This window comes from Saccostrea echinata, unplaced genomic scaffold (genome assembly GCF_033153115.1).
Source record: "Saccostrea echinata isolate AGI-Se365-2 ecotype Australia unplaced genomic scaffold, CSIRO_AGI_Sech_v1 ptg000001l, whole genome shotgun sequence".
Taxonomy (NCBI): domain Eukaryota; kingdom Metazoa; phylum Mollusca; class Bivalvia; order Ostreida; family Ostreidae; genus Saccostrea; species Saccostrea echinata.
Genome location: NW_026889750.1, coordinates 22502300 through 22521152, shown reverse-complemented (window position 1 = coordinate 22521152; position 18853 = coordinate 22502300). Strand labels below are relative to the sequence as shown.

Below are 18853 nucleotides of genomic sequence, written 5' to 3'. Positions count from 1 at the left end.
GCTCCATGTCGTGATCGGGCAATAGCGGAAAAAATCCATCGACAATTCAATGTGTAAATAATTGCCTAACAATTAATATCAAAATTGTCAGTCAGCATTTGACTTAATGATAGATTGTTTTTGCTGACAAAGTCATTGTATCGAACATAGAACTTATGAAATTGATGGCTTTAAACGAGACTGTTGATATTCTTGTTTCATCAACTTGTTTGTCAATAACTTACCTCGTTTTAGAAATTTTTCATACGTAGAGCATGCTCTTGCGTAACGAATCAACTGAGAGATATAAACCCCATATGCAAGTGATAAGGGTATATTGCAGCGTGAGTAAGGGAAGTTGATGATTGAAAAGTTAAAGGAATCACGTTTATCATGAAGTTTTGTTGTTATGTTACCATTAACTTTTTTTCTAGTAAAATAACCAAGTATGGAACAAATGTGTCAGACTTTGTGGTATCTTTAATTTCAAGTTCACTGGGATATATATGAATGAAAATAACTATTGTTAATTGATAATACGTCGTCGATATATCTAAATATCGAGATGAAGGCCATAGCAAGTGTTTTCTTCTTCTTATGTATACGATTTTTAATAAATTCTGCGCTATATGAATACAAAAATAAGTCTGCTAATAACGGGGCACAATTGGTACCCATGGGAATTCCAAAAGATTATTGGAAGACCTGGTCTCCATAAACCACATAGATATTGTCAATCTAAAACTCAAGCATCTTTTTAATATCAACTTCAGAGTACTTGTGTGTATACAATCAGACTGTATTTTAACAAACTAATTTTGCAATTGACCAATGACAAGGTAAGTTAATTTACGAGTTCCATTTTTATTGAAAAAGCAGCTGTCAATGATGTCAAAAAGCCTGGACTTTAATTTATCGTGGGGAATGGTTGTATATATAGTGTTGAAAGGTCGTAAATTTTTATGTTATTGATTTAGGTAAAATTTTGTGATTTTAAATTTTCCAAAAGTTCCTTAGAGTTTTTGAGTATCCACATCTGATTTACACCACGTCTCGAATATATTGTTGCAAAGTAATCCTGAAGTTTCTCCTTCACTGCTGTCAATATTTTAGTGAGGAATGAAGAAAGAGGATTGGTAGAACTTTTACTAGAGTTAAATATCGTTAAATAAAATTGAAATTAAGAAAATGATATAAAACTGGAAATTTTAAACTAAAGGTAAGAATTAAAATAAGAAATAAAAAATTTTGAAATAAATTTAGAAAAACAATTAATTTAAAAAAAAAATTTTAAAAAAAAAGCATTGTTATCTCTCCATAATTTCTCATTATCAATATTTGACAAACTTGTGTCGCCCCTTGTGGTTAGAGCGTCTGCTCTAGAGTCGCGGAGTAAGGAGTTGATCATTACATCGCGGGTTCGAATCCCACTGTGGGACGTGGAGACCGGTCCTTCGGATGAGACCATATAAACCGAGGTCCCGTGTCGCAATAGGTGCTTGCACAAAAAAGATCCCTCACTGCTCAATGGCCGTAAGTGCCGAGTATAGGTCAAAATTTGTAGCCCTCCACCGGCAAGTGGTGGCGTCTCATATGAGTGAAAAATTCTCGAGAGGGACGTTAAACAACATACAATCAATCGACAAACTTGTAGACTATTCTTCTGTAGACTTGTGAATTGCGCAGCTGTATATATAGATACTGGAAAACATTTAGAGAATTGATTGGCACTTTTAAAACATATTAAAGTTAAATATCTTGTTTTGTACAAGTAGACGAAATATACAAGTATTATATCAAGCGGGACAAAATAAGAATAAATTTTAAAGTACTCGTGCCAGAGAAGCAAAGATTAAATCATAAATACAAAAAATCAAAAATCAACCCAGTTATATTATAAAACGATTTGAAACTCTCTCCCTCCCTCTCCCCACATTTTAATAATTTCTCTCTCCATCCACATTCTCTCACTCCCCTTTCCACTCACTCACCCTCTCCTCACTAAATCTCCGCACAATTCCTCTCCCCCTCTCTCTCTCCCACTTTCTTCACTTACTCTCTCTCTCACCTCTCTTTCCACCCCACACTCTCCCCATCCCAACTCTCTCTCTCTCTCCCCATCACTCCTCTCCACTTTCTGCCCCTCCACTCTCCCCACTCTTTCCCCACTCTCTCCCCCTCTCTTTATTTATTTCTTGTTTGTCTGACTGAGTTTCCCTATGGCCTCATGAAATAAACCATATGTATACATAATACATAGATGTTTCTTAGTTTATTTAAAAAAAAAATAATGGGAAATTTTTTTATTCTACAACAAAGAGAAAATTCTTATGGTTACTTCAAAATAAATTATAAAATGTTTATTCTTGATATTTTTACTTTAAGATGGATTTAGCAGAATTGCTTATTTATGCAAAAAATGAATTTAATTTAAAATTATAAGGGCGATAACTTCACACAACAGAAAATACAGCTTCCAGATCACAAATAGGTCGTTGAGTTGTTTGTTTACGTATTTCATGAAGAAAAATTTTATTTGCTTGAAGAACAATACTTATATGTTTATTTACATGCAAGGAAGATGATATGTCAGCTTGAAATCTCAGTTGGGTATAATTTGTTTATTTGAAAAGTAGATGAACGGCTGATGCCTTAAATTATCCACATGCAGAGAGGTCTATAAAATATTCTTTATGTGACCAAGTATGTAATTAGGGTTTGAAATTCACTATCCCTTTCCCTTGTTTGCAGTTTACTTAAATTTTATATTTTTGTCCTGTTTAGACATCGTGTCTTTGCGTTGAATGTTTGCATCATGACTCCTTCGTTGTTCTACGCATTACCCGGTATGTCATATTTTTTTTTCATTGCATATGAATGTTCGTTTGGTGCTTTATTCAAATGCGTACTATTAATTAACTTACATGTAACCTTTACTTGTTGCATGGTTCTACTCTACTAGCCATAGATTTCGACTTAACATTTTTGAATGGATAGTGTTAAATGATTAGCCGTTGGGTCATCAGTGTAATTTGATTAAATGTTCACCCTATAACAGGTCTTAGCCATGCTTCAGGGAAAATTACATTCATTCAATTAAGCAGTAGAGCCACTTAAATAAAAAGATAGTCATGCAAAATAAGTTCTTAAAAATTGTTACAAAGTTGCCTCTGTCGCGCATAGCGCCCTCCTCAAGGCATGTAACATCACAGAGATAAAGTTTGTAAATCGTAAAACATTTGAAACAAACACTCAATTCTTAGTCTGAAGGAAGAATTTAAGCTATGAAAAGGACCGGGGGTGAGGGAGGAGGGGGAGCAAACATGTTAGAAATTCCAAATTCCTTGAGAAGCCAAAAAGAAAATTAATGCCCGCAGACTTCATTTATTTGACAGGAGCAACAAGGAGAACCATACTGCAGTGTGCATGATTTGGAGACAAGCCAATATTATAAATCCTGTGCTCATAATGTGTAAAATAATTATAGCGCCATTCATATATATATATATATATATATATATATATATATATATATATATATATATATATATATATATATATATATATATATATATATATATATTAGGAATGTCAAATCCGTCAATATTTGATAATCGGTTACTCGAACGATTTTCCGATCCAGTATCCGGGTACTCGGTAAAATTGTAAAATACAAATGTGTTAATTTTATTGAGACCAGTTAAGCCCTGTTTAACCCCAACGTTGATTTTTTAACGTTTTCTATCCATCGAGCAAAACGAAAATAATTTTTTGCACTAAAATTTATTTCTCAAATAAACACAAAAGACAACAATTAATGCATCATTAAATAGAAATGGTTTATAATTCTTGTTTATAGGAAGACGATTTGATCAACGCAGGAGGAAGACAATCTGTAACGTAGCTTTGCAATGATTAGACAAGCGCAAGATATTGTTTTTAAAGAAAGAGATGGTGTCGAGATCGCTAGATATTATTTAATTAATACATGTATGTTGGTTGTTTTCCCCATATACGCTATGTTAACTTTGCACAGCTAATTTTAAACATTTTTTAAATCTTTACTTCTTTCCTAATGTTTTTTTTTTAATTTTGAATTGGTAACGGTATCTATTTGTATGTCCGAATTCGCTACCGTATGAAAACTAAATTATTTTAGGATAATAAACCCTCATTAAACGATATTCATTAAATACTAATAATTAAAGCCATCCAATAAACTAACGGATCACAAGAGTGATAACAGCTGTGTACCAGGAGATTGGTCACGATAATTACTGTATATACAAGTACACAGCCACAGACGGGTATCAACAGATTTGTGGGTGACGCTAATTACAAGGTAAACAAGGATAAATCATTTTGAAGTTGCATTTTTTGATAAGTTTTTGATATATATATATATATATATATATATATATATATATATATATATATATATATATATATATATATATAATATACTTTGTTCTTTGAAATATGAAAAAAAAATATACAATCCGAGTAACCGAGTAGCGATTTTAGTTTTCGATACTCGAACGATCGATCGTTGACATCCCTAATATATATATATATATATATATATATATATATATATATATATATAATGTGCCCCTGATATCGAAGGTCAGAGGCATATTGATTTAGTTATGTGTGTTATTTTTTCAAAAATTTAATCTCTCCCTATATTTTTATGAGAAGAAGATTGAGACTTTATTCATAGAAAATCAAAGATATTTACGAGATCGAATTTTCTTCTCAATCTTCTTTTTTTTCACGCAAATTTATTTGGGTAGGGTTCCAAAACGCTAACCTTTCTTATAACTTTTGATGAAAAAAAGAAGACTATATTTTAATTTGTTGCACATTATTTTCCCAGATAAAATCAAAGAGGATTACTGTACAATTATGGAACTATGCATTTTTATTTATATGTTTCTCTTTCTTACACCAGCTATGAAAATGATCTTGATTTTTTAAAAAGAATTACAACTGTGGAAACTTATTTTATTAAATGAAAGAATGTGCGTATTCTTGCCCTAATAGTCACAGGGCATCATTGTAGCCTTGTTAGGTTTTTCTTTAATTGGGATAAAACATCTTGTATTATAAATGTAAGGTATAGTATAACCTTTAATTTTGTCATTTAAACTTTAAAACTTTTAGAAATGAGCTCTTCATAACATAAGGCTGTGTGATTTAACCCCTATGTATTTGCCTAACAACAATTTTCCTAACAAAAGCATACAGGTTTTGTTTTGTTTTTGTTTTGTTTTTTTTTTTAATCAAAAAATGGCACAGGGTCATTATTCTACAGTGTCATTTTTCTACAATCCACATTGCAAAAATGACGCCAAGGCCATAATTTCTACAAAAAAAGTGGGTCATTTTTTTTTTACGTAGAATATTGACCAGGGGGTCAAATTTCTACGTAGAAAAATGATCCCCGGTCAATATTCTACGAGGGTCACTTTTCGTCGTTACAGCGCGCTGTTACACTTTCGCAATAAATCCTATAGGAACACTATACATGTAGTTAAGCACTAAGAAATCACCGTAGATATAGAGCGCTCGCTCCGTGATCGGAAGGTCGTGTGTTCGAATCACGGCCACGACTGACCTAAGTCGATAAAAAAAATAGGTAGCAACTAAATTGAAAGTTGCGGGTCCTTCGGATGAAACCTTAAAAACCAAGGCCCCGTGTCGCGGTAGGCGTTGGCACGATAAAGAACCCTCACTGCTCAATGGCCCTAAGTGCCAAGTAAACGTCTATATTTATGCAGAAACAGTTTTCACATTTACATTGCGTCTTCACTTCCCGCCATTTTTAGGTCACTGAGTCACTCAGGTGACCTATTGCTATCTGTTTTCGTCCGTCGTCGTGCGTCGTGTGTTAACATTTGAACATTTTCGGCTTCTTCTCTGAAACCGCTGAACCAATTTCAGCCATTTTTAGCATATGGCATATATGTGTGAAGGGGAAAAAAATTTGTGAATTTCATGGTCCCCCCCGGGGCCTGAGGGGTAGGGCTAAAACCACCAAAATTAATGCAATCTTTAAAAATCTTCTTCTTTACTCCTGGACATCAAGCAGTCAAACTGTTGGCATGATTGTAATAAGCACTGAGCCCTCTACTAAAAATCTTCTCTGCACCTGGGCATATCAGAGGCAAAAAGAGTAAAAGTTTTAATAAGGAAGGGTATTTTTACCAGAGTTTTGAACATCTGGACCATTTGGTCAAGTGTTCTGGTCCTGGCTAGGGCTCTATTAATTTGTAATCTACTGAGAGGGGTTATTCCCCTTTGCCATTTACTTTTGATAATTAATCACTGTAAATAATGTACTTGAAGGGTTAATAGAATAAGAGAATTATGCAAAAAAATTTATTGTATAATACAAAAAGTACTTTCATAGTTTTAATGATCAGGTAGACTTGTAAGAAATAGATAAATAAAAATGAGACAAAAATAAGTTGTCTTATTAAATGTTCTGTTAAATGGGGAACAGATTAGAACCTATAATTTATGAACTGTTAATGAATGCTAGACTAATTATTTTGTTGATCCTAATCACCCTATTTTTCTTGCTTTTGGGCAACAAAGCTTCACTTTTCAGTCCATTTTATACTCTTACTCTATGGATCCTCTAAATTGTTGTATATACTCAGGTGTCCGTTAAGGCCCTTGGGCCTCTTGTTTTCACCTGTTACTCCAGGTAAACAGAGGAGTATACTCGCGTAACACGGGTTGGTCACCCGTGTCGAAGATGTCTTATTTTATTTACAACTCTAGTAACTCGTGTAACTCGTGTCGCTTAATTGAATACACCCTAAATGGCAGCAGATCTGAGGGGGTGGATCCTAAGTTGTCAGTTTTCTTAGTTAAAGAAAAATAAACTTCTACCCCAGGAAGTAGCTTCGAGTCTATGCCCTGAAAAAATAGTTTCTGTCAAAAACCTTTATTTATTTATGTACAAAGTACGTAAAATTCACTAGGCACAGGTACCAAAATCGTAAAAATAGACTGCATGGAAGGAAATTTTAAAAAATTTAAAATAAAAAAAATAATAATCTTATATGTATGGAACTACAATGGAATAGGTTCATTTTCATTGGTCAAATTACTGGTATGATACACTCTCTACCATCGGCTCATACATTCACCTCTGTCGTTGGCTCGCATATATCACAGTGATAAGCACGAGAAATAGTGCGTTTGTTTAAATTCAATATAATTAAATGCCTGCATTAATATTTCTCTTTTAAGGTAGATATTTACTAAGTATATCTAGAACTATTAGTTTAATTTGAAATAATCCTTGGAATGTCATGCTTTTAACGTTATTTCAAAAATCTTGACGTGAGCCCATCGCAGAGGTGTCTGAGAGAGAAACGAACGACAACTCTGCAAGGGAGATTGGGTATGATACCTTAATACGGCTCACTTACTTTCAAAACAACGTGCCCGTTGTTAATTTATTTTAGGAAGAAAATTTTTTTTTGATATGGAAACACTTAATTTGATAGGCATCTAATTTTACTGAACAATTAGTTTACTATACAGGCCCGTAGGAAGCAATTTCAGTTTGGGGGGGGGGGGGCACAGCTATACATTTTCAGTTGAGGGGGCACTATCAACTACCAAAATTTCCTTGACAAGCAAAAAAAAAAAAAAAAAAAAAAGGTCATCAGACGTTTTTATTGAGGGGGCACAATCATATAATACCTATGTTTTCTATAGTAAACTATATATCGGCAAATTTATTTTCTATAGTAAACTATATATCGGCAAAATTATTGGGGGGGCACGCCCCCCCCCCCCCGTGCCCCCCCGGTTCCTACGGCCATGCTATAATTTATTTAACTTTCTTTCATTATACTTTTTTAACCGCATATGATTTGCATGGAAAAATACCCCCCCCCCTTGAAAAAAGGGGGGGAAGGTGCAAAGGCCTCAAAATAATAAGTATTCTACCTTAAGACCCCTCCCTCAAAAATGCTGCATCGTGCACATCTCCCTGGGGGAAAAAATCACAGATTAACACTAATTCTGCTGTGTTCGCTCCAAAACTAGAATTTTCAGGGCACGAATGACGCACTTTCATTGAAAGCAGCTAGCAGGGAACAAAAATGAGAATATCCCCGATATATTATTCTTAATCGCATATGTCTCTCGTGATCACTTAAAAAGGCGAAGTGGAAATTATGACAGCACTCAACAATTTTAGATTTAGTACTAGATGACCCTATATATCGGGATTTTTCTTTCTAGAATTTTTTTTTTAAAACGCGCGCTAATTTTAACTGTAGATGATAATCTCAGGCATGTCGTCATAACGCGAGATCCAAAATTAATCCGCAAGCCGGCACATTTTCCAACAGGATGTAGTTGAAAAGAAAATATTATTTGTTTTTATTTAACGCTACATGTGAGAAAATGATTTTATCAGTAGTATGCTATCGTAATTTTGTATCACTATCGTATTTTGAAAAGACATGTGGACTATTTTGTCCGCCATATTGCGGAATCGGTTAAGGTCACCGCCATAGCTTCAAAGATGCCGAGAAGTGTGGAAACAAGATGTAATTTTCGAGCGATTTCAACAAATTGTAAATCGATATAAATGTCAAAATTAGTTTATTGTAACAACGTATATTCTGTTTAATTTAATTAGTATATCAAAGACCAACTTGGATCGTTCAGTTGGCCAAAAACCTGTCTGTTTATATACTAGGTAGGTGTGCCTGTTTTATGAATATTTGTTTTCACACCGCCCCTACGTGTCTTGTGTAGTAAAAAAGACCATTTAAATTATTGTCAGTGGATGAATAAACTTCCAACTGACTATTCTGCAGAGAAAAGATTATTTTTCAAATAATACTGGGTTGAGAAAGATTTTTTCTGTTTTTACACTCGCTTCACTTCAGCCTGTTGAGCAGGTTTTAAGTTTCCTGTTCATTGAAAGTCCTGTAATTATAAATAATTATATTCAGATATTTGTCCACCATCCATCTGGTTGACATCGACAAATATTTCAGTTTTTTTCATTATATTTTTCCCTCGTGTTATGATGTAAAACTATTTTGTGCAGATATTCTTTACACATTGGCCAGTCTACTGTCTAGCAGTCAGCTGAAAGGACTGCTCAGTGCTAAATAAATAAACTAATATAGTGAAATCTTAGATAGAGTGTCTTTTCTACGATTGTACATGCTTCGAAGAGCAGTGTGCTTCGTAAGGCATTCGTGATTGGGGTTGTCTGTAAAACCCCGGGGACGAGAATTTCCCCGCCTATATGAACTAATCCCCCTGTTATTCTGGTATTCCCACTCAACCCCTGTTAGGAGGGGGTTCCCAGAACTCCTACTTTTTTAATATCCCATGTTATTTAGGGCTGGGATGATACAACTTTTTCTATATTGATACATATCATGATATTTGAGCCACGATACAATATGTATCATGATACGTTGAGTTGATTTATAAAATCTTTTTTTTGTATTGAAATGGACAAAAGATTTCTTCAGAAACAAGAATAATTTATTCAAAGAAGTTGTATATCTGTTGTAAAACAAAATTATTTTGCACATGTGGTTTTAATTATTATATGTGTTTCATATTTATACAGATATTTGGCATATTTACATTATATATTAAACCCAAAATGTTAAGTAAACAAAGAAAAACATAAGTCAGATTTTTTGGCAATATTTCGATATTTCTTCGAATCAATATCTTAATATATCGTCCTAGCCCTACTGTTATTTCCATTCTTACGGACCACTTAGTGTCATGAACTAAAGCATTAATGTTCATATTGCAAGTAAGATGTGACTGCATAGCTTCATTTTTTTTTTTTTTTAAATCAATTTAAAATACTTTGAATCAGTGTAAAATGAAAGTGGAATATTCACCCATATATACAGTCATGAATGTTTCTGATTGAACCCTGTCGTGTTATGAATGTGAAGCATTCATGTCCTTACCACAAGTTGTATTCATTATTTACATAACTTGTGTCGTGGGTGTGATAATACATAATTTCATTTGTTTAAAGTCATCTTAAACTTAGAGTACTTTGCATCTACATTGTTTCAAAATAATGAAACTTACACTAAATAATATTCTTTCAGCTCAGAATATTTTTTTTTTTGTGGTGAAAAATTTTATCATACAGAATATGCCCTGGTCATGTAATACATACATTGTATCTAGGGCTGGGACAACATTATTCAGTTGTTAGCTGGGGTTGAGGATAACGGCTGATCTGTTAAACCGGTGTGCAAACTATTGCCCAAGGCTGCCGGAGAGATTAACCCTTGCCCGAGCTCCCACCCCCTTTTTTACTACAGTAACTGCTACAGATGATAGATGTATCAAAGTTTACATTATATAATATATCCAGATCTGCCATCATACTGCAAGTTAAAGTTTCTGTGATTATGAATATATAACATCAGGTTGCTGTATTGAAAACTGTAATCTATTTATATGTATGATTTAAAGGATAAACATATTGTCTATTTATACATCATTCACATATATCAATAATTATAAACATGTGACGGCATAACCTGTGCAATATTTATCAGGTTTGTGAGGCTGCACACAATTTATTTTTAATGTCTTTATTAAGCCATTGTTATCTTGACATTTGTGGAATTTTTCTTTCTTTTTTGATGTTTTGATTATATTTTTGATATCAATGCTTCCTCTTTTTCAGATGCCAAAATCTGCTAAAACAAGATGGGGAAGCTACTTTCTAAGATTTTTGGGAACAAGGAGATGAGGATTTTGATGCTAGGTCTAGATGCAGCAGGCAAAACCAGTATCCTTTTTATGTTTATTTGTGCAATTTTGTGATATCCATTTACGCATATGCCTACATGCCACCTATGGTATCCAATTAATTTTTTCATAACCCAGGCAAAGCTCTACACAAAAGGAATTATTTTTCAATTATATAATATATTCTTTTAAAATATACAATATTGTATTGTTTTGACCATAAAAAAACTCCCCGCGAGAAACAAAAATTAAGGTTAAAAAGTCTTAAATTAATGATTCAAACTTTTCATGTTGGAGATACATGTATCTATTACTGTATGTGTACATAAATTAAGGTGTTCAAATTTCAGTACAATCACCAGGTACAAAGTAATTTGCGTACTGTATATACTTGCCTATAAGTCGGTGTTTTGGGAGTTAAACTTTGGTTCAGAACTTTTTGTCCGACTTATAGGTGAGTCATAAAAAGATTGAATTTTAGACGGTCAAGCCTTTTAATATAAGCTTAAAAAATACAACCGACTTATAGGCGGACCAGCTTATATGCGAGTATATACGGTAATCTTGAATAAGGGCAGCATGAAAAGAAAATGCCATTCGTAACAGGCATTGTTATGAAGTATTGACTGTTATTTACAATATTACATCAAGTAAAAAGAATTATTTTATTGAAATGCTTTAACAGCTTATCAATAATTATTAAGAATTTATTGACTTATCCACCTGGCCAGAATTGACCACATTAACACTGGTAATGCTCCAGTGGCCAGTGAGTGTAAGTTAGGAAGCAATAAAACATGGATTGGAATTCAATGGATTTATAGATGCAATTTAATAAACTTGCTAATTATATGGATAAATCAGCATTCTTGGTGTTTTATTATAATTATCTCATTTAGACACACATGTTTAATTAGAAATGCACTAAAATTATCTTTATTCAATATTGCCCCATGATAATGAATATCCAGAGGAAGTAAATTATGTAATTACTAGCCTAACATAACTAATACACTGTCAAGATGAACCATACCCTGACATGTTCCTATTGAATGAATAAGGAATTTGTAACATTAAAAATAAGTTAAACAAAATTAAATGAAGAAAAAATTAATACTGACTATATGGAAAACATTGAAACAAATGCAGCATTTGAATTGCGCAATAGAGTCAGGATAGCTGTTCAAAATGGTAGATGTTTAAAGCATGGCTACTGCATTCTTTTTTTTTGCTGTAATCATAAATCAGTGCCATGTCATCTGCACCAAAATCGCTAAAATATAAAGCCTGCTTTACACATACAGTATTTTTAGTTGTATCAATAAACTTTTATTTGCATTGTCCAGTACATTGTACTGCTTGAAAATCTCGGTTGACTATCAGAAGGTAATTTATATAGTTACAATTTGAAATTAGTTCCATTTGATATGTTAATTGAATTGAATGCATAAATAATCAAAAGGCATTACACTTAGTGACCCAGATTTAGTGATGGGCTTTGATCTGGAAAATAAATTTTAACTAGATAATTCAGCATGTTCAAGTAGCATTCCAGGTAAGTTAGGATTGGAAGTGAGTGATCTTCAAGTGAAAATAATGAAAGTGACAAACTTGCATGAGGTAGAAACACTTGGTTCAAGGCTAATTCTTATTGCAAGGTGGATCAATTCAAAGGTTGATTTCCAGTTACTATGTTAGAAAACAGTTATGAGAAACCTCTTTCCACTCTCACCATGGGGGCAAACTTAGAGTAGGTATTTTGTTGTAACTTTAAAAAGATGCATGTGTCTGAGTAGTGAACACTGAATCACACTACAAGAAAAAAATCCCTGGTTGGTGATGAGAAGAGCCTGAGGTCCTTTGATATGTAAAATATTTTCTACTTGAGTGAAGCACTACTTAGAATAAAACACATACCAGTGGTTTGTTTCCTTAACACTAACTAGCTATACTTTACAAATTGAAACTGGGCCAGTCTGTGACCACTATTCCAACTGTAGGATTTAATGTGGAGACTGTCACTTATAAAAATGTTAAATTCAGTGTCTGGGTAAGTAGAGAGAACTGGAAAAAAATTAACGATTGAGTTTGATGTTGTGAGTAAATTAGTGTACATGCAGGAAGTAATGGTCCTTTTTTGTAGCCTTTCCATGCTAATTTTTACTCCTTCCCTTTTTTAAAAATGTTAAAGTAACATATACTTTAACTTCTGTAAGAGATATGAGTACTGATGATAACTTGCTAAACTGAAACCCTGTGTCGTACATGTATTTATCTTCTTCTTTTTTTAAGTACAATCTTTTTTTAAGTAAAATCTTAGTATGTGATATTATTTCTTTTAAATACAATACTCAGTGGATTTATTTCTTAAAAGTATGAGTCATTTTGATAGTGATGACTAAATTACTTTCCCCTTTTCAGCTGAAGCTTGATTAACTATATATATATATAACTATATATATATATATATATATATATATATATATATATATATATATATATATATATATATATATAGTTATGAGTCACAGTTGTAGCTAATAATAGTTATGTTGTACTGTAAATGGACTCCTCTTGTATGATCAAATAAACACACAGAGTCATCATGTTCCAAACCCACTAACACTTGGTACAAATGAATATACATTTTAGGTAGATGAATTGGCAATGGATTTGACATATCAATAAAGATGATGAAAATTATGATTTCAAAATTATACTGTATTGAAACATTCTAGTTTTCCTGCACCAGCGTATTATAAGGGCTGTAGAATATTAAGATTTTTGGAGAGCAGGTTAAGATTTCATAATGAAGTTCAAAGGATCTTATGAAAACATGGTTGTGTCAATGCAAGGTCCTGTGTAGAATGCAAAGGTCATATACAAAAATGTAGACAAATTAGGTGTGTGGAAACATTATCTGTCAGACACATCTACAGTACATACTTCTGACCCTACTTACTTATCCTTATTAAATAAATTGCAATAATTGACTCCATCAGTTATACCCTCAATGTTGTATTGCTTTAGTTTTAACTTTCCTCCATTGTTCTGATTCTGCAGTGACTTGAGAGAGTTTTCAGTACTTTTGTTTTTCCTGCATTATCCTTCAGCATTTCCTCCAATTACAGCATACACTGAAGGAAGTCGTATACAAGAGCAGAGAGAGCATTGTAACTCTAGCATGATATAGGACATCATTTCCTGTTTGATAGTTTTATTTGTATTTAACTATTATACTTTTACACTTCCAGGAACTATTTAGAATTGCTAAATTTATTATATTTCACACAATTCATGAATCATGGACCAGTGCTGCATGTTGTAAATTGTATTTTTAACTTCATATACAAATGTAGGTCAATCAATATAAGTTTATTTTATGTATTAAAATATAATCAGTGATAATGCAGATAAGAATACATTAAGTAGCCCACCTTGAAAGGTAAAATCTAAACAGACAAGGAAGTTTGACATTACTAGAAGGATAGATCTGCAGGCAGTAATGTTGATGGTGTACTAGGGTCAGAAGATTAGGGTGTAACAACGCCCTGGTGCAGATTGCCATTATTAAATACCACAGATAGATAGGAAGGGCAATAGACAATCATCTTCTACATGGGATTGCCACCTTATCTCAAATCTGGCAGTGGTACACGTAGATTACTAGTAGTTTTTACCATCATGAGCATACATAATTTCAGAAAATAGGCCCATCAAATGAGATTTGATAAATTTAAAGTCATTTTCAAGGCTCAGTTACCAGGTTTTTTTTTTTTTGCTTTCTTTTTTATTTTACACAAAAAAAAGATTTAAATAAAGGGTTGCCAGAAAGTATGCCCGTAATATAATTGAGTGGATAATACATGTAGTAAAAGAATTTAATTCAGTTTGAAGCAGTATTTTCTATCTGTCAATCTTTTGTTCATCATTAATAGCTAAACATGTATTTCCTTTGAAAGGTGTATGTAAGATTTGTGTGATTTGCACACTGAAAAATAACCAACTTGCCACATATATTTTAGAAATTGATCTGGAGAAAGGCATGACTGATCCAGTATTTACTTTTTATAGGATGTTGGGGGACAGGACAAGATTCGTCCATTATGGCGACATTACTACACTGGTACGCAGGGCCTTATATTTGTAGTGGACAGTGCAGACCGTGACAGAATCGATGAAGCAAGACAGGAACTTCATCGTATAATTAACGACAGGGAGATGCGTGATGCCATCATCCTTGTGTTCGCTAACAAGCAGGACTTACCTGATTGTAAGTTGAAACAGGTTTTGTTATGCTGCCTTATTGTGTGCTTATGTTTAATTATTGTATTTATATACCCATGTTTAGGTTAGCACACCTGACTGAATTTTAATCTTGAAAAGAAATATAGCAATCCTACAACATATATTTTTTAAAAAGTTATAAACTTTGATCAATATTACTTTTTTTCCCCCATACATCAGTCTGAGAAATTACATATATTCAGTTTCTTTGCAAAGAAAGTTAATTATGTTGATAATTTTGTTTTATTGCTGTTGTTAGTTGTTACTAATTTCCCTTTCACAAACTGTAAAAATGCTTACACATCTGAATGCAAGAAGCAAATATTATGTTGATTGATAATATCAGGCCTGCCTGCTCTCCTGATTTTTCCCCCGAATTTTTACGATTTTTGTCCCCCTAACATGCCTAATACGATCTACAATTTGAATGACAAATCTCCCAATATCCACCATTTTTGGCTCTTAAATTATTACTAATTCAATAGAGCTTGAGCAGTACAGACACTTGAGTGATAGTTACCTGTCAAAGGATTTTCAGACATTTACAAGAGTAGATGCCCAAATAGATGTGCACAAATTTCAAGAAAGAAATTGACAGGGTAGCTATGGAAATATTTTAAGGCATGTCTTCTGCGAGTATACCAAATTTGTTCTTAGTTAACTCACTAGAATTTTCTGCATTGAAAGTTAAAATCTTCTGCACAATAATCAAATCTTGCTGATGAACAAATAGCAACCATTTGGGGTAGGCAGGTCTGTAAATATGCAGGTGTACTTTAATTTAAATCAGATTTTTTTTAAATTTATTTTTTTCATACACATGTATATAAATTTGTAATGAAGTGTTTTCTTTCTCTTGACAGCAATGAAACCACATGAAATTCAGGAGAAATTAAGTTTAACAAGACTAAGGGACAGAAACTGGTATGTACAACCAGCATGTGCGACGTCAGGAGACGGACTGTATGAGGGCTTGACCTGGCTAACATCAAACCATAAATCTTGACCTGCTGATTACTCTTAAGTCATTGTCTATCCTATTGTATACATTAAATGATTCACTTTCAACGTCTGTGGCAGTGTAACAATCTGCAGGAAATACTTAGTCAGAAAACTGAAGAAAACAGAAAAAAAACTGAAGGTCAGCAGGCCCAGTGTCCTCCTTGACTTAAAAGACACCTTGAGAGATGAGTGAAAGGAAGGGAGGGATTTTAAGTGATCAAAAGGCATGGGTATTTTACAGCTTCAACACAGATCTGCAAATAAACCAGCTTCCAGGCCATATAGTATACCAACATTGTATATGTTTATTTTCCTTTTGTCTGATTGTTGCTGATTAGTCTGCTGGTCATTGTCAACCTATGTATCTATAATGATGTTTGTTTATTATTGGTGGAATGTAATTGGATGGAGAAAGTGATAAGGTTTTTTTTTCTTCTTCTGTATATGAAAATCATATTGTTTTTTTTTTATTGGAGTAATATGGAATTCATTCATTTCAAGGAAAACTTAAGGAAGTTCTTTTTCATCTCCTGTGTGTGATCAGGCACAAGGTTATAAAGATCTTCATTTGATATAAAATGATCACTTTATTTCAATTTCACCAGTGCTTTTCAACTGTATAAAGAGAGGACTTTATGGATGGCCTAGTTTGCACAACCTTGAATGCTTTGTATGCTTGATTATTGATAGATATTTTATGCCCAGTTGATTTTATTTCTTGTGTGAAGAAAGTTATTTTTTTTATACATTTATCAACTTCTTTTAACTCTCAACTATCAGTGAAAAATGAGCTGCTTTATGATTTAAGCAGTGAATAGCTTTTTTGTATTTTTTTAAACAGAAAAATATCAATACAACCTTATCTTTTTACACTTCCGTGTTTCTTTCTTTGTTCTGTGGTGCTTATTTCAAATGGTATTGCTTGTATAATTATATTCCTTGTAATGCTTTCATTAGACCATATGTAGTCAGATTTTCCTTTTAACTTACTGCATTGACCACTATGTAACTAGCTTATTAACAACAGATTTGTAGGAAATCTTACTTTTTTTTTCTTTGTTATGAATTCACTGAATGATATTATTTAATTACTGAATTATCAGTGAGATTGGTCTTATGCACATCATTTAAATGTAGTTTAATCATTGGAAAAGTGCTGTGAATGAGGATAATTGTAAGTTTCATTTTCCTGATAATGAACAAGTAGACATGAATCTTGAAAGAAGACACTACCTGGATAGGTTTTAACATGCAATTGTTCAAATTTCTTATGAGAATAGTTCAATGTTCTCTGTTTCAATACATGTGCAAGGAAAAAGAAATTTTGAATACACTGTAGATTTTCCACTTAACTTACATGTACATTGTACATACAGTTTGTATTGAAATACTTGTATGAAAATATGAAATTGATTTTTCTTTTAGACATTCCAAAAAACAATTTTGATTTGCATTGCATCATTTTTGTTTTGTCTTTGTAAAGTTATTGTAAGGCTTAAGGACTTAGCAAGTCTCCGTATCAGATAAGTCCGAAACATGTACAAAGACTTAGCTTGGCTTATTTAATAGTATTTAGTATCACTAAATGTTCTTAATAGTGTATGCAGAAAATGTTGAAAATATGTGAGCTGTAGAAGTACTGAAAAGATTTCCTTGAAAAAAAATTGTCTGACACTTGTATTTCTGTTTTTGACAATTGTTCAAAAATATTGGGCTCAAAGATTAATTAGGCATTGGCAAATTAACAGATTATTATAAAGCTTTTTTTTTTTTTGGTAAAATGTTGATGATTTTTTAAATAGGTGGTTAATACAACAATCTACGTCAGATAAATTTGATGTTAAATTTCATATAGCCTGGGGCAAATGCTTGTGAACTACTGGAGTTGTTTCTCTTTGTTTGAGAAATTTCTGTTGAATGTGGAAGGAAAAAGTACTGAAACTTAATTAAATGTATTTGTAATGTTATTATTACTAGTAATAATAATAATATAGCTTTCTTTTGTGCAATATTATCCTAGATAATTTATTAAATATTGCCTTAGTTAGGAAAGGTTAACAAATTATATCTCCAAAAAAAAAATAGTCAAAATGTGTAATAAATGAAAATTGGAGGGATTTCAGTTTCTAAGAGCAGTATGTGGTACTGTTTATGACATGGCTTTCATACTAAATATAAATCTACAAATTTGAAAGAAAAAGATGTACATCTTTATTAATGTATCATTAATGTAGTTCCCATGTAGGGTAGGTTGTATCAGTTTTCCTACTGTGTTAAAAAAATGAATGAGAGATGTCAAATGATACATGAATGCTACTAATTTTCCTTTCCAATTAATTGTGAGCATGATATTAATTGTATATTTTCTTTTCTTTGTAAGGTAAATGAGGTCATATTTTGTTATGTATATTGTCCTTAACCAACATACTTGTATAATATCTATGTCAAATTATGTTCCCTGTCCAGTTCTAGAAATATTTTGGTTTCAAATTTAACTGCTTACTTAGTGCAAATGCGAAATTGTCTGGAAGCGGTTCATTTGCTACAGATGTTGATGATTTTATACCAGACAATAAAACATTGTTACTCTATCTGTGTATTTTTTTTTTTTTTTTTGCTTTAGAGGGAAGGAGAGACTCCCATGTGTGGATCCAAGAGGAGTCAACACAAACTCAAACAAATATCAGACGAGGAATATTTTTTGACAGCCTAAAACAGAAAAATTTTAACAACTTATGCAAACCTCATAAAAAGAAGGGGGGATTAGATTCTTTAGCAGTCAATTTTCTTTAGATAT

At 32.5% G+C, this 18853-nt stretch overlaps 1 protein-coding gene across 1 annotated transcript; it reads left to right on the top strand.

Annotated features, from left to right (window-relative positions):
- The first annotated feature begins 8504 nt into the window (after positions 1–8504).
- LOC133187316 (ADP-ribosylation factor 6) lies at positions 8505–18647 on the top strand. Its single transcript, XM_061322680.1, has 5 exons — positions 8505–8713; positions 10703–10807; positions 12714–12817; positions 14842–15040; positions 15918–18647. Exons 2-5 carry the CDS (start codon positions 10726–10728, stop codon positions 16058–16060), a joined length of 528 nt encoding a protein of 175 aa, XP_061178664.1. The 5' UTR covers positions 8505–8713; positions 10703–10725; the 3' UTR covers positions 16061–18647.
- Positions 18648–18853: the final 206 nt, after the last annotated feature.

What these genes read in the sequence shown, in the direction of transcription:
- LOC133187316 (XM_061322680.1), top strand. Translation starts at nt 10,726, where the DNA reads ATGGGGAAGCTACTTTCTAAGATTTTTGGGAACAAGGAGATGAGGATT. An exon ending in ATGTTAAATTCAGTGTCTGG is followed by an intron (nt 12,818 to 14,841) that starts GTAAGTAGAGAG and finishes TACTTTTTATAG; the next exon opens with GATGTTGGGGGACAGGACAA. An exon ending in CAAGCAGGACTTACCTGATT is followed by an intron (nt 15,041 to 15,917) that starts GTAAGTTGAAAC and finishes TTCTCTTGACAG; the next exon opens with CAATGAAACCACATGAAATT.